This window comes from Epinephelus lanceolatus, chromosome 1, assembly GCF_041903045.1.
Source record: "Epinephelus lanceolatus isolate andai-2023 chromosome 1, ASM4190304v1, whole genome shotgun sequence".
NCBI classification, from domain to species: domain Eukaryota; kingdom Metazoa; phylum Chordata; class Actinopteri; order Perciformes; family Serranidae; genus Epinephelus; species Epinephelus lanceolatus.
Window position 1 is genome coordinate 40,349,360 of NC_135734.1, and position 15,844 is coordinate 40,365,203.

At 40.7% G+C, this 15,844-nt stretch overlaps 2 protein-coding genes across 2 annotated transcripts; one reads left to right on the top strand and one right to left on the bottom strand.

Annotated features, from left to right (window-relative positions):
- Positions 1-932: 932 nt before the first annotated feature.
- ora2 (olfactory receptor class A related 2) lies at positions 933-5,071 on the bottom strand. Its single transcript, XM_033627632.2, has 2 exons — positions 4,806-5,071; positions 933-4,719 (listed from the first exon to the last, which is right to left on the bottom strand). Exon 2 carries the CDS (start codon positions 4,715-4,717, stop codon positions 3,749-3,751), a length of 969 nt encoding a protein of 322 aa, XP_033483523.1. The 5' UTR covers positions 4,718-4,719; positions 4,806-5,071; the 3' UTR covers positions 933-3,748.
- Positions 5,072-12,134: 7,063 nt separating this feature from the next.
- ora1 (olfactory receptor class A related 1) lies at positions 12,135-15,006 on the top strand. The gene has a single exon (XM_033627751.2). The coding sequence runs from the start codon at positions 12,565-12,567 to the stop codon at positions 13,504-13,506; it is 942 nt and encodes a 313-aa protein (XP_033483642.2). The 5' UTR covers positions 12,135-12,564; the 3' UTR covers positions 13,507-15,006.
- The last annotated feature ends 838 nt before the right edge of the window (positions 15,007-15,844 follow it).

Consider the following 15,844-nt stretch of genomic DNA (forward strand, 5'->3'; position numbering starts at 1 on the left):
TGCTGCGTCGCTATTGGTGGACACGGGGGACAAAAATGCCCGTACCTGGCGCAGGTAAACAGACTGACATCAGACGCAGCAGGAGTGGATCGGCTGGCGGGATTTACTGCAACACTTCGACTTCATTTAGCCGAGCATTCTGGACAACCTGACAGCTTTTTGTGTGTGTGTGGCTGTTGCACAGGTTTGTGTTGCGTACTAACTAGACTTAAAACAGGGAAGTTAGAATTTGTGAGTATATTTTTTTGGTTAAAGTTGCTTTGTTGTGTTGTTTTTACATGTGCATTTCACAAGTCTTGCCTCGTCAAGCAGGTGAGTTGCAGTTAAGAGGTTGGACAGATGATGACAATGTATTTATCTGCTGTTGCATGTTCTGTTTTAGCTGCAGAATTAAGTGTTGGAAGGGAAACGTTAGAGCTGAGGGTGATTTGAGAGTGAGGCAGTAATAGAGGGTTCCATTTGTGTGGGTTTGGTTTGTACATGTTTAACAGCACCCTGCATTTATTGAAGCTCAAAAGACTCCAGAAGGATGGAAAACACTGGAAACAGGTCCAGTCATGTGCAGGGAGAGGCCGGCCTGGCACACCCTTCACACACCCTTCACACACACACACACACACACACTCACACACGTACGCATAAAGAAAGACATGAACATACACGCAACCTGTTTTTCACGTGTTTGTTTCTTTTAACTAATCTGCCGCTTCTTTCCCAGCAGGAAAAAGAAAGAGTGACATCACTGAAAGTGTTGTGTCAGCTGTGACACTCCCAGCGATTCCTCAGCAGAGATGCCTGCACGCTCGCTGCTCTAATGAAACCATCCATGTATTCTATCCTTCATTCCACCGGAGTCTGTGTAAAGTGCCAATCAGATTTCAGTGGTTTGAAGAGTAAAACACATGGAATTTGTCGTCTGGAGGGAGCTGTCTCAGAGAATAAAGACGGTTTTAATGGTTGCAACTCTGACAATAAAGGTGACTGTTACACTGTGACAAAAGATCAGCCTCATTGCATGGCTTTTAATGTCTTTTCATGTCAACTTGGTGTTGAATGCAACAGTTCTGCACAAGCACAGAAAGAGGACTTCTCCTCTTCCTTCTCCTCCTCCTCCTCCTCCTCCTCACCTGCATTGCGACAGCAGCAGTTGAATAGCGCCGCACTGATTGCACTTTAGAGTTATTGCAGGATCACAGAGTGCTGGCAGCCCCACTTTATGTCTTTTGGACTGTCACTCACGGGGGGTTGTTATGTCCTCACCCCGTCTCTCTGCCCTTGCTTCTCCAAGACATGGCAATTATATAATGACTCCTAAATTCCCACTTTACCACATCTACAGAAAACTCCTCAGGGCTTGTACCAAGTCGTAGCTTCGTGTCCCCTCTTGTTATAACTGCACCCAAAGACCGCAGATATACATTGTCAGCATTGCATTGAGTGATTCAGTATTGAGTAATGAACATGTTTTTCATCTTCCTTTTTCTTCCTCGAAAGAATATACTTTCCCCATCAGGTTTTTAACCGATTGTCTGTCGGACAATTAACCTGCCTCATTAGAATTAGCAGGTTCTATTCAAAGCCTTAATTATAGCTAAATGGACAGCTGGAAGTCATTTGACAGCCACATTGAGCCTTGAGTCACCCAGCTATAATTCTTCCACCCAATTAAGATGGAGAGAACATAACGAATAAACAAACAAAGCCACGTAGAGCCAGATCAGCAGAGATTCATACAGGCCTGTACTGAGCAACAGTGTTGTCATGGCAGGTTTTCCTTGATTACAGACGGTGAGACAATAGTTTGCTCCTGCCCACAGGTACACCTTCTCATTCATCAGTTATTTCACAACGTATCTGAAAAGTCTCACATACAAGATATTAAAAAAGCAGCATTGTTATTAATTCACAACCAAAGAGGAAAGATGAGTCTCTCCTGCGATGCTTATTACAAAACATAAAGCACAAAGACAATATGACCCATTCATGACCCACAAACACAGGCCACCATCCATCCAGATATGTAATCCCTGCAGTGTGTCCTAGGTCTACCTCGCGGCCTCTTAACAGTGGGGCGTGCCCGCAACACCTCCAACAGGAGGCGATAGGCAACCATAGTGTTTAAATACAGTGGTCTGTTTTGAGATTTTGGGCTACTTTAATTCCATTACATGTCTTTTTTCAGACTAGAAGAAAGAAAACATCCAAAATACACATTTTAGTGTTTATTTTAGTTCAGATTTCTGTTCTGGAAAATTAGGAAAAAGCACATATTTAATTTGATAATGCCTCGTTTACATTTTTAAACATAAAATTTCAGAAAAAATATTTGTCTTTAAGGGGAACACCACCTTAATTAAGAATTCCCATATATTATTTCCATGTATTAGGAAAGTTTGATCATACTTTGTGAGCACGAGCCACTCTCAAACTTGTGATGTCACCCATGTTACCCGTTTACTCAGAACATTCCCCTGGGTGCTCTCAGTGTCATCTATACCAGTGGTTCCCAGCAGGTCCAGCCATAGTGTCCATATTTCTCCTTAGTCATTAGTTCAAGGTCCACACAGTTTAATATATTCAGCATCATACTTCCATTAGGCCATGCCATTGAGCTAGTCTCTAGTAAGTAGTTAGTCTGTTAGTCACTCACTCTACAGCAGAAAACAGCACTTTAAATTCAAGCCATGTGCCTGAAATTCACCGTACTACAAACTTGATATGTTTCAGAGTCACTTGCGTTACATTCAGAATGGACCTGCAAGACCCACCAATTGGGAACCACTGATCTATAACATCTTTCACCATTCACTGTCTGTGGAGCAGCTCAAGAGTTTAGCACTCTAGTTTTTGGTTTTGGGAGAGAGGTGTTCATGTTTGCAAATATTTTTGAACTTTCTTAGACCGTAGGGAAAAAATATATAAACTTCATTAATGGCAGGGTGTCTGCAGGTCCTTAAAAAGTCTAAAAATGTTTTAAATTGAGATTTGTTGGGTTTTAAATATTTTCAGTCACATTGGCTTGAGAATTTATCCAGCCTATGACAAACCCAATAACTGTTTACAGTCATTGGACAGACTGAAGAATTGCAATGAGAGATATTTAAACTCACCTTATTGTTGTTATTTTGTGTTACCATTCATTTTGAGCTGACATCAGTTTAATTAGGAAGAGTTCTTATATGTGTCACACACACACACACACACACACACACACACAAATATAAGATGTTATTAAAAAGGTCTTAAATTAAATTGGTTATATCTGTAGATGCCCTTTAATGCATGTACAACTGGGGAAGTTTCATGGTGATATCTGCTAATTAAATTTTTTTTATCATTTTTTACCTGTAGCATCTTTTTTTGTGCTCTACATATTTTCTCAAAATGAGTTTTTCTCATACTCAGAGCAGAAAATCTCCTCTTCAGTAGTGCTCACATACAGCAAACTTTCCAATCTTATTCTTAATTATAGTCTGCAGATTTTTACAGATGATTTTTTTTGTTATGTTTGTTGATGTATCATTCATAGTCAGATTTATATGACATTTTATTCCTAAAAACAGGATGAAAATGGATTTCATACAGCTGTTGACAGTATTATAATTAAAGGAGTGATTTAAAAAAAGTCAAAAAATAATTGTCTTAACGTAAGTAATTAACTTTTATGGTGATATCTATGCATTAAAATTTGTACACAATTCACCTGCAGTCTCTCCCCTTTAGTCAGTGATCAGACGTCCAGCAGGCCTCACACAGTAGAAACACACGTGACTTTCTCCTGCACAGCCTTCTCCTGCACTACACACCTCAGCCTGCTGTTCACCTTCCTGTTAGATGCAATGATGACCACTGGGCTCAGCGCTGCGTAGAGCGAAGAAAAGAATATACGCAGGTCAGAGATCAGCGAGGAAGTCATGGTCTTCCTCACAGTGAGCGTGTACACCCAAAGCCCGTTATCTACCCCATAAAGAACCACATATAAGGTTACGAGTGCTACCACAGCTTTGGCAGCCCGTTGCTCTGCGCCACCGCTTCCCCCACCAGCACCGCCGCTGTTGCTGCGGAGTCGCTTCACCTGCTGGCTGTGCTTGTGAAGAAAGACCAGGATGATCAAACTGGCGAGGGTCATGAGGGCCATGGGCACCACATCTCTGCCCACCTGGGCTGCCCCATTTGCCTGTTTGGACAACTTTGAAGGGAAGGGAAGGTAGCAGAATTGTACATTGATGCCATAGTTTGTTTGGCTGGAGTTGGTTTTGGTGCTGAAGGAGAAGAGTATGGCCGCAGAGCTCATGCAGGTGTTGAGGAGCCACAGGAAGAGGAACACAAAGCCTAAATGCTGGGCTACAGAGGCACGGATGGAGGCCCAGCGTGATCCAGGAGAGGCGATGCTCAGGCACTGATAGGCGCTCAGCACGAAGGTGAGCCAGATCGAGAGGGAACGCGATGTTCTGTAGACAAAGATCACAGCCTTACAGCCCACGTCTCCAAAGATGTCGGCCAGGTAGAAGGATGCCAGGGTTTCCAGCAGACAGCGAACACCCACCACCAGCAGGTTGACACAGGCCAGGTGCAGGACGATGGCATCAGCTGGGAGGAGGCGGTTCTCCTGGTACAGCAGGAGGAGGAATGCCAGGATGACGGTGGCGTTACCTGGGACTCCCACAACGGTGAGGGACAGGTAGAGCATCCCACGGACAAACACCTCGGATGGCATTCCTGCAGGAATAGAAAAGAAGCAACGTTACCAATGAAATAAACAAGATGCATTCAAAATGATATCAGAGAAAAACACTCACTCGTACCTGAGAACAGTCAATGAGGTCTAAGTGGACCTCGTCCCTGATCCCTCTCTGCTGAAGTAGCCGGCTTGTTTGTGCTCTTATACTTGCAAACAGGTAAGAGTTGGCTCTGTTTTTCATGGTCCATTGACTTCTCTTCTCTCAGCCTCCAATTACTTGAGATCAATTCAGATGACTGATTCTGTCCCCTCACCGGGTTTCAGCTAGACGGGATAACACAGAGAAAGCTGTTTGGGTTCGTTTACAGAGATCACACCAGTGGACAGAGAGAATGGTGTTAATGAGCAGATAATATCTATTAGCCTCCTGTTTATACTCAAAAACAAGATTAAAACAGTTTCTCAGTGTCACTGTTTCACTGAGCAGAGACTATTTGATACTTTTTTCCTAATTACCTGATCCTATATTTAGGCTAGATTTTTCTTTTTTTTGCAAGACCCCTCATATTGCTTCTGTATTCTTAATCTCTGCAATCAATTTTAAAAAGCCACGACCTATTAAAGAGACCTCTCCTGTGTTAGTTGGCCGGTCTAATACCAACACCACAGTGTCCTCCAGTGGAGAAAGTTGAAACAAAGTAGAAGCCAGAGGACGTTCCACTCAGCCTGCATGATGGATCGCCCACAATTTCATTTGTAGAGCGTGACATAACATCCAATTTATGACTGCGTAATTCATCCCGAGCAATAAAAGTTCTAAAAATGGAATTAAATCTAAACTGTGAGGGTGTTGTAAGGGCACATAAGTGTGGGTGGGCTGCATGATTTAACCGCAACATGTCCCACAGCAGGTAATTGGTGATGAATATTAACTCCATTTCTCACAAGTACACGATGGGACGTGTCCTCCACTGAAATTAAAAGAGAAATCATGACAATATGAGCATTAATGAGATTATTTACATGTACAATAACCTCACCTGAATTTAGATTTTGGACACTATAAAAGTGGCATTGACTGTGTTGAGTGGGTTTATGAAAACTTTAAGTGGCTGTGGAACGAAACTATGGTGACTACATTTACACACTGTGCAAATTTGAGGAACTTTATTCTTCTTCTCTACAACATTTCAAGCAGAAATATTGTGCCTTTTATTCCCTGAGTACTAGTTACATACAAATTAAGACTTTAACATATGATAATTAACACATGATGTTTTGTATCCATTATTATCACAAGTGGATTATGAGACACTGAGCCCCTGGGCACACATACGCAAAGAGCCCCACCACCTCTCTTACATACTGAAGGAGCTAAACACAGACTTTGTGGTGGTTTTGCATCTCTTTGTAGTTCTCATGAGTCTTTTGTGTTGTCGTTTTGTGTCTCTCTGTAGTCGTTTTGTGTCTGTTTGTGGTTGTTCTTGTTGCTCTTACTGGTCAGTGCACGTTTTCACCAACATCTTTGGTATGGTACCTTTGGAACCAAAAGTAACCCTTCAGACATGGTACCTAGACCCTAGTCTTTCCACCGCAAACAGTACTCTTAAATGTGGGCGGGGTTGTTGTCACTCACTGTATTTCCTCGTTTATCGTCCACAGAACGAGGCTGCACGCTGACATTTTCAGAGCAAAACAGAACAGGCTGCAGTGAGAGTCTCTCTCCATGGGATATTTAAATATAGCGGGTTTGTGCATTTAGTCCTTCTCAGGCAAGCTCAGGGGTTTAGTGTTGCTGGAGCCCACAGGAAAGACGCTCCGTGAGGCTTATAAACACTTGAAGATCCACTCATTACTAAAAGTGTATGTCATATAAAAATTAAAGTGATGGTCATATTGAATATTTAAGGTGTGTTGATTGATTCAAGTCGTCAACTCATGCATTGAGTATCATTACAAATTAACATTCCACGGCCCAGTGAATAAGTTATTTTTTTCTCAGACTCCAGCTGCTGTGAGAGGCAGCAAAACATCCTTTCATTTTATAGTTACAGTTTACTAATAAAACTCTCCACAGTATGAACAGTGGTTACATGAGCCTCAAAACCAGCCACAACTCAGCCCTGAGCAGAGCAACCGTCCTCTATTGACCAATGACCAGCTCCACCTTTTAGTACCAGATCTGTGTGCTAGGTACCCCAACAGAGGGGGGACCAAAAATGGGGATTTTATGGAACGGTTCCATTGGTACCATCCACAACTTTTCACGGTGGAAACAGAAAAAAGGCGTACTGAACTGAACTGGGGGCCCCCTGACACTTTGAACCCCTGGTCCTGTGTCCGGTTGGCCTGTTCAGTAATCCATCCATGAATATTATACAAATTTTGCTGCAATTTTTAACCAACTGTAAAAGTAAATTGATACTAACACATAATAACAATAGTTCAATGATATAAAATGCACAGTAAAATTGTAGCAACACCATTTTTCTCCATTGGGCACTTTTATTTCAAGTATACTTTTACTTAAATAATAATAACAGTGTAATATTGCTGCTTTTACTAGAGGCTCTGACTTCTCACTCCACCACTGTACTTCAGCAACACTTCAAATTTAACTTTGGTTGCCCTTGAAAGGAAATTTGTCTTACAGCCAGGTGAAACATGAATCGCGCAGAGACAGAGAACTGCAGACAGGTACCTAAACTGATGAATGGTCTCTGGAGATTTCACTTGTATATTAGAAGGATACGATGTAGAGAAACAAAATCTAAGGTCGTGGGAGGTCCATTTTGCTCCCCTCCCTTTAGATGCAAATAAAGAGTCTGAGGCTCGTCAGTATCAGACGGCAGACTGCTAAGCCAAAAGCTTCTTAAACCACAGTTTTGCTGTGGGACAGATTAAGTGGCACAGTGAGGGGTGCACTGAATATTCCCTCTTCACCATTCAAAAGCTGTTGCTCTCAACAGCATACTTAAAGGTGCAAAAGGTTAAAAAGTCTGCCAATCTCTCAACTAACCTGCAAGCAGCTAACTTCAGTACTTGAGAAGTGATTTGATTTAAGACAATACAGCATAATAATACATAAGAATGCATTTTAGAACACTGAGACAGTCGGCAAGTAAATGATGTATTAAACAGGCTTGTGTTGAGTATCTGTATCTTAAGCAGTGTGAATTCGTTTGAGTACCGCTCAAATCATGCAAAGCCTTTTATTATACATGCAAAACCATTAACTGATATTATCCTAATCATAAAGGCATCCCTTAATCAGAAGTACAATATGATGTCTGACATATATTATTGCATGTACAGACAAAATAAGACATTATGCACATAGGTTTTCATGACCTTCATTAAACTGTATAGATGTTAACTTTGCCTCTAAGGATATTATTGTAATGGAGTTAGCATATGTAAAATTAAGGTTGAGTTAGTGCGATGGGAAAACTTGTTTACATCAGCCACAAACAATCAAATCAAATCTCATGTCAGCGGTGAGAAAAAAAAAGAACCCTGGATTTTAAAACTTGCAATGCGGCGTACTGTACATGATGCAATCCCCTGAGAAGGACATGCTTGAACTTGCCATTTTAATTAGCTCTCTGAACATGTAAACATGTAAAAAACACACAGGGAAATAACACGTCTTATGATGCTTTATTCCAAAGCTCACTCCCAGGAGAGAACACGCCTCTCAGACAACACAGTTTCAGCATACTGAGCCAGCCTGAATCTAAAGAAAACAGATATAGAATTGACCAAAAGGTTAGAGCGCTTTTCGTGTTTATAGAGAACGTGCTGGAATACCTTGACACGCACTGCAAACTTGTGTTGTAGCATATGTTAGTGATGAGAGTTAAGAACATAAATGAATAATGGCTGCTTGTCCCTGTGCCCCCAATTAGTACAGACATGCATTGTTATATGGCTAATTGTCTTGCTCCTCTGTGTCTTTTAACACGCTCCCAGGACATGAAGGAGGAAAGGAGCGCAAACTGAAGCACCAGCTGTGCATGTAAAAGCCTCTTGATGGCTCATTCAAGGCATCATCAGGCTGCTTTTGCATCAACAATAACCGCTCACTGTTGTCTCAGCGGGGGTTGTTTAACTCTATTTTTTAACTCCACGGGGAAATGGCATTATAATATTTGACTGACGTGCAGACTTTCTGTCTATAGAGGCTGGAAACTGACATGTGGGAATTAAGTACATGGAAATACCGCTGAAGTTTAGAAATCACATATGTTGTTCATATGACCTGGGGCAGTTCAATCACTTTGTGTGATGATGAACAATTTCCAATCGCTAAAGCCTCAAACTAATCTGGAATGCTTTGTTAATGTGCAGCCTGGAGAAGTTTTATAGCATGCTTGTGCATTTGATTCCAACCCAGAAACTTTGCTCAGATTTTCAGCTGCGCCCCCAGTTATTACAACTTAATTTTTACAAGTGTTTTTAGGTCAATGGGAAAAATAAGGGTGGGGGGACGGGGCTGGTAAAAGCCACACAATGGTACAGAACAAGGTTTTTCAACTAACCAGTCAACAGGTTACATCCCTTTGTGTATACGGTCAGTTTTTTCCAATATTTTATAGATTGATCAAATCGCACTCTTAAAGAAAAGGTGATTTTCTCCATACAGTGAAAATTGTTGATAAGGTCACTCACATTAAAGGTCATATGTATAGCTGTTTCCGCAAAACGAATATTTTTTCAAAAATAATATATCCACAGAACGTCTAGAAAGGTGTATTATTGAAGTCTGTATTTTCCTGAAAAAAATAATTACAGTAGAGAAATAATTGTTTTTTACAGGCCCAAAATATGTCAATATTTTGATTTGGTTACGTGGCAACCTGTAGAATTGAAGAGTGGAGCGAGAGCGGGCGAGTGTGAGTGCGACACCTACTATTGGAAGTATGAATCCCCCCTTTAAGTTTAACGTTGCACTTCAATTACTAATATTTCTGACTATCCAGCCTATCCTGAACTGCTCAGCCATTTCAGCAAATATCTCTTTCTGAGCTAAATGATTTTGTGTCTCACATGCGTTCCTCTTCAAGTCCTCTTGACATTTTACCCACCTCACTCCTGAAAGAAATTATGGGTGCTATCGGCCCTGGTTTCCTTTACATTGCTAAGTGTTCCCTAACGTCTGGTTGCATCCCTAAGTATTTAAGCAAGCCAGTATTCAACCCCTATTAAAAATACCTAACCTCGATCGATCTCTACCACAGAACTAAAGGCCCATTTCAAAGCTGCCTTTCTTATCCAAAGTTCTTTAAAAGGTGGTGCTAACTCAACTCCTATTTGTGTTAAACAATAATAACATCTTAGATACATTCCAATCTGGGTTTTGCAAGCATCATAGCACTGAAACTGCTCGTCTAAAATGATTTACTGACGGGTGCTGATGCAGGGAAATGTTCTATCTTACTGCTTCTTGACCTTAATGCTGCGTTTGACACTGCCAATCATGACATTCTTATCAATAGACTATAGCCATCTTGGCTACGTAGAAGAAGGGGAGGGACCACTTTTCAAACTGGAAATAACGGCCGAGGACTGTGCGACTGTGAACGTCGCTACATTCTACAAATACATGTGTTTTTTGCACTAAGCAGCACTATACTGTTGTCAGGTATAAGCCAGCAGGATGTTTATCTTACTATATAATGACGAAAACTCTGTCTGTGTGTGTGTCCGTTCCACGTTTTTCTCCTCACTGACTTGGTCAATCCATGTGAAATTTGGCACAGTGGTAGAGGGTCATGGGAGGATGCCAATGAAGCAATATTACATCAATTGGCCAAAGGGGGGCGCTATAGCAACCGATTGAAATTGCAACCTTTGAATGGGCATATCTCATGCCCCGTATGTCGTAGAGACATGAAACTTTGCATAGAGATGCCTCTCCTCATGAGGAACAAATTTGCCTCAAGAACCCATAACTTCCGGTTATATAGATTTTCCGCCATTTTGAATTTTTTGAAAAACACTTAAAATCGATCTCTTCCTAGGAAGTTTGACTGATCTGCATGAAACTGGGTGAACATAATCTAGGGACCAATATCTAAAGTTCCCTTTTGGCAAAAGTTGGAAAACTTACTAAAACTGAGCTTCTATAAGGCAATGAATATTGCGGAGGGTGTGGCTCATCACATAGAGGTGTATAACATCTCAAGGGTTTCACCCATCACCACGCAACTTTGTAGGCATATGACCACACATAATCTGAGGGGACCCCTCCATTATTGACCCAATCAAACAAAATGGGGGCGCTAGAGAGCTAATTTCTTATCTAGGCCTAACCGCCATATCGATTTTTACTAAACTCGGTAGATATGTAGAACAGGACGCCTCAAGGTGACTGGAGAAATTTAACTCTAATTGGCAACTGGGTGGCGCTATAACAACAGAAAAATGCTTAAAAATGGTTAAAATGCGACAGATCGCTGTGGCTCCCCCTGTGGACCAATGTTGTTGTTTTTTCTAATTTTTGGTATGACTAAGTCATGGTATGGTATGCTGTACATAATCACGGAAACTGTCAGTGTGTCATTCTGTCAGTCAGTCATTTTGTCTGTCCCATGTTTTTCTACTCACTGACGTGGTCAATCTATGTGAAACTGCACATAGGCATTGAGGATTGGCATAGGTAGAAGGTGACAAAGCTACCAATGGGTATGGACTAGTTGGTTTAATTAAGCAGTCTGTAATGATTTGGTACCACAAACGATAATGCGAATGCTAATGCTAGTTTGCTAACTAGCTAATTTACAGTGTCATTTCCGGTGAGTGCACAACAGCCGTGTTTGGTTTGAGACAACACTACCCTGTCAAAATTCGCGCACTACGCCAATAAGTACATAGTGCACATAGTATACTACATGGAAGTGTACTAACGGAAGTATGTGATTTGAGACACACCATCTGTTATGTTGTTTCTACAGTAGCCCAGAATGGACAAACTAAACACTGGCCCCAGATAAGGCCATTTGTGTTTTTGCGTCAGAGACTGTAGTTCTTCTTTACACTTGGTAGACACGAGAAGTTTCAGTTGGTTGCAATCTGCAACTTACTATATAATACTATTATATTATATTATATTATATTATATTATATCATATTTATGCCAGTATATCCCCTCAGTCCTGCACACTGGACCTTTAACACTCAAGCACATTTAAAAGGAAAAACAGAACGTTGATCTCAAAGTGACATTGCAGGGCATTGCATGACATGACTGGTAACAAAGTTATTACAGTATTAGTTGGGTCACATTATTACATAATTTTTCATGTTATTACATTGTTTGTTTAATATTTGCAATCAGGAGGTTAAGTGCAAATTTTCTTGTCTTCACATAAATTGTGGATGTTGTCTGTCCATCACTTCCATTGGAGTCATGTTAGGTATGAACAGGAGGAATAATTACAGCAAGCAAAAACAATTTGAAAGTCCATATGGGTGCTTAATTATTTTATTTTTTTTAAATCAGACTTAAAAAAAAAACTGTGTTTCCTTCAGTGTTACTTTATTCCCTTTGCAGTGCTCTGCCCTCTGAGATCACCTGAGTCAGATTCAGTTTGTTGTTTTAATTTGCCAAACTGGGCTGCACACTGAATGTTGGCCAAAGATCTCGAGGGATATCAAAGACTATAAGTTGCAATTACACGGGCGATTAAACCTTTAATGCACAACAGGCTTTACTTTTTATCGCCAACTCCAGGTGAGCATGATTTTCACTGAAACACATCCGAGAGATTACATGAATATATTCAGGCTGGTTGCATTAGTGTGGTAACTTGGGGGATGTTTCTTGTGTGCAGTGTTTGATTCTCTGCTTTCCAAATCTTAACGGCTCAGGCCTTGGTGTCATGGATCTGTGTGTGACCATCAAAGGGGTCTCCTTCCTCTTGCAAACAGGTATGGGCATCTTGGGGAACACTGTGGTGCTGCTGGCGTATGCCAACATAATTTTCACCGAGCCCAAGCTCCTTCCTGTGGACATGATCCTGTGCCACCTGGCCTTCGCCAACCTGTTGCTGCTCCTGACCCGCTGCGTCCCTCAGACTATGACTGTGTTCGGGTTGAGGGACCTGCTGAATGACCCCGGCTGCAAGGTGGTGATCTACGCCTACCGCATCGGCCGGGCTTTGTCGGTCTGCATCACCTGTATGCTCAGTGTGTTCCAGGCGGTGACCATCGCCCCCGCTGGACCCCGTTTGTCCAGGTTGAAGCTTGCACTTCCCGCCCTGGTCATCCCCACCTTTGCAGGACTGTGGTTCCTCAACATGGCCATATGCATCGCAGCCCCTTTCTTCTCCATGGCGCCACGTAACGGCACCGTCCCTGCCTTCACCCTGAACCTTGGCTTCTGTCATGTGGACTTCAGAGACAACCTGTCCTATGTGATTAATGGCGTGGCTGTCTCTGGGAGGGACTTTGCCTTTGTCGCCCTGATGCTGGGCTCAAGCGGTTACATCCTGCTGCTCCTCCACCGCCACAGCCGCCAGGTGAGAGGGATCCGTCGCTCTCAGGGCGGCGGGGCAGAGACCAGGGCGGCCAAAACAGTAGTGACCTTGGTGGTTCTCTACGTGGTCTTCTTTGGGATTGATAACGTGATCTGGATCTACATGCTGACAGTGGCGAAGGTGTCGCCAGTGGTGGCTGATATGAGGGTGTTCTTCTCGTCCTGCTACGCCTCTCTCAGCCCCTACTTCATCATTTCCTCCAACAAGAAGGTCAAGGCGAAGCTCGTGTGCGCAGCCGAGCAAGACCAGCCGTCAGTGGACAATCAGGAGTCGAGTGACAAATGACTCCGTCTCTGTCTTGACAGGCTGTTGACTAACAAGACTGCAGAGTTGTATTCTCAGACCTGATCATTTTCACCACTGCTGCACACACGACTGTCATTTTATGAAACAGGGGAGCCTTTAGGAAGTAGTACGAGACACAAGTGGAGTAGTGTTACAGGGTTCTGTCTTATATGTGTGTTTTCATCAGTCATAAATGGGTGTCTGTACCTGCCATGTGTTTGTGTTCATTTTGTATGAGGGCAAAAAACACATCATTGTTATTAGAGCTGAAAGTGTTAGTCAGTTAGTCAGTCAGTAAATTAATATGCCAGACATCCCCTCGTTTCAGCTTCTCACTTGTGATGATAAGTTGCTTTTCTTAGTCTGTTATGATCTTGCACTGATTATGTTTGGGTTTGGGATTGTACAAAAGCAATTTGAACAGAGCTGTAGCCACGTTTAAGGACACCAAGGTCATGTTTTAATAACTGTTTCATGGAATTTGAAGGTTCACATTGGACACTTTCACATACATTTCACATGGGGCATCGTTTTAAGCCTTGAGAAATTTTTTAGAGTCAAAACCCTTAAATTTGACTGTTAATCAGCATTGGAATCAAAAATACTTATTAATCCCAAGAGAAAATTGGGATATGTTTCAGTGACTTGAATGTATAATATAGAGAATTGAAAAACAGTTGAAATGAGTACGTATGTATATGAATATATAAGTAAGTATGAAAATGAGAAATATGTAAAAAAAAAAAAAAAAAAAAATCAAACTTCATGATATTTTGTAATAAAAATAAAGATTTTCATAGACAACATCGAAATAACTCCACATTTAATTTCTAGATGTCATAGTAGACAAAAAACTATCTTGGGAATACCATATTGAACTTGTCTGTAAAAAGACTATGAAGTCATTTGGTATCCTAAGTAGAGTTTGTTCACCGGTCGATCATTCCTCTGTTATAACTTTTTACCGTAGCTTAATTTACCCTCATATTACATATTGTAATACTGCTTGGGCTGCCACATGTCCCACTTATCTCAATAAGATTTGTCTAATTCAAAAGAAATTTTTGAGAGCTAAAAATGTGAATCATCTACATCTCTCTTTAGAAAATCTCAGCTTTTATCAATTTTCATTGTGGATATATACCACATCTATGTATTCTTGTATAAATATGTACATCTCACTCATGACTTGCCTGGTGATTATCAGAACTTTTTAAAGTCTTCCTCAGACATTCACTCATATTTCACAAGACACTCCAAGAACTTTTATCTTATTGCTGGACTTCTCTTAATCAATAATCATTGAAATACAGAGGACCATCTCTTTGGAATAATCTTCTTCCATCTCTACAGTCATCATCTATGGTATCATTATTCAAAAAAACATCTGAAAAGGACTCTAATTTGCAAAGACTCAGCACTTTATAGATGTATGTGTAATATGTTTGTGTTTTTCTTTTTTTAATCGTGCATCTTTAACAATTTTGTTATACTCCTTAGTCTGGGACTCTTATTTAATTATGCAGTCTTCATTTTAATCTTTTTATTTTTATGTATGATTGTTGTTATTTAATAGGGGAGGTAACTTCATAAGCCATTTTTGGCTTTTAACTTTTAATTTCTTTTTCCTGTTTTTTCTATACATGTGTATGTGCAAATAAACTAAACTAAACGTAAATAAAAAGTGTTTAGCACTAGTATATAAAATATTTAAGTATGTAAAGTAGTTAAAAATGTAAAAATAAGGACAGTTTAAGGTCAGACACATTCATTAAAACAGTTAGATTTGAAAGTTGTCAACCAGAATTGTATCACTGGCGTTATGGGGAGGGCTTTTAAATTGAAAATGTGGATGAAGACAATTTTACAGACTTTTGCTGGTGGTTAATGAAATATTTTATAGGGCGGTTGCAGTATGTCCAAAATTTTGGTCCTGATTTTGAAGCATTCACAGGGCTTTAGGAAATATTATAGAACAAAATAATAATTTGGAAATTAATTGTCAGAATAATCAGTTAGTAAAATAATTTATTTTTATTTATTATTAATGATTTAATCTATTTGCAGCTCTAATCATTATTATCATCATGTCTAACCTAAATTGAACGTCTCACCCTTGCTGCGCTCTGATTGGCTGGACTGTTAGGAATAACTTCAGGAATGTGTGTTTATTTTGCCCGTAGGAAGGCCTCTCAGGCAGCAAATGACCTGTACGAGTGCGCAAAAAGCCTCACCGGTAAACATTTATGTTAAGATTTAAGGACAAATGATTGCTTTAATGCACACCATAATGGTAGCCGTTTATTATCTGTCAATATACAACCAGAAAATGATTGTG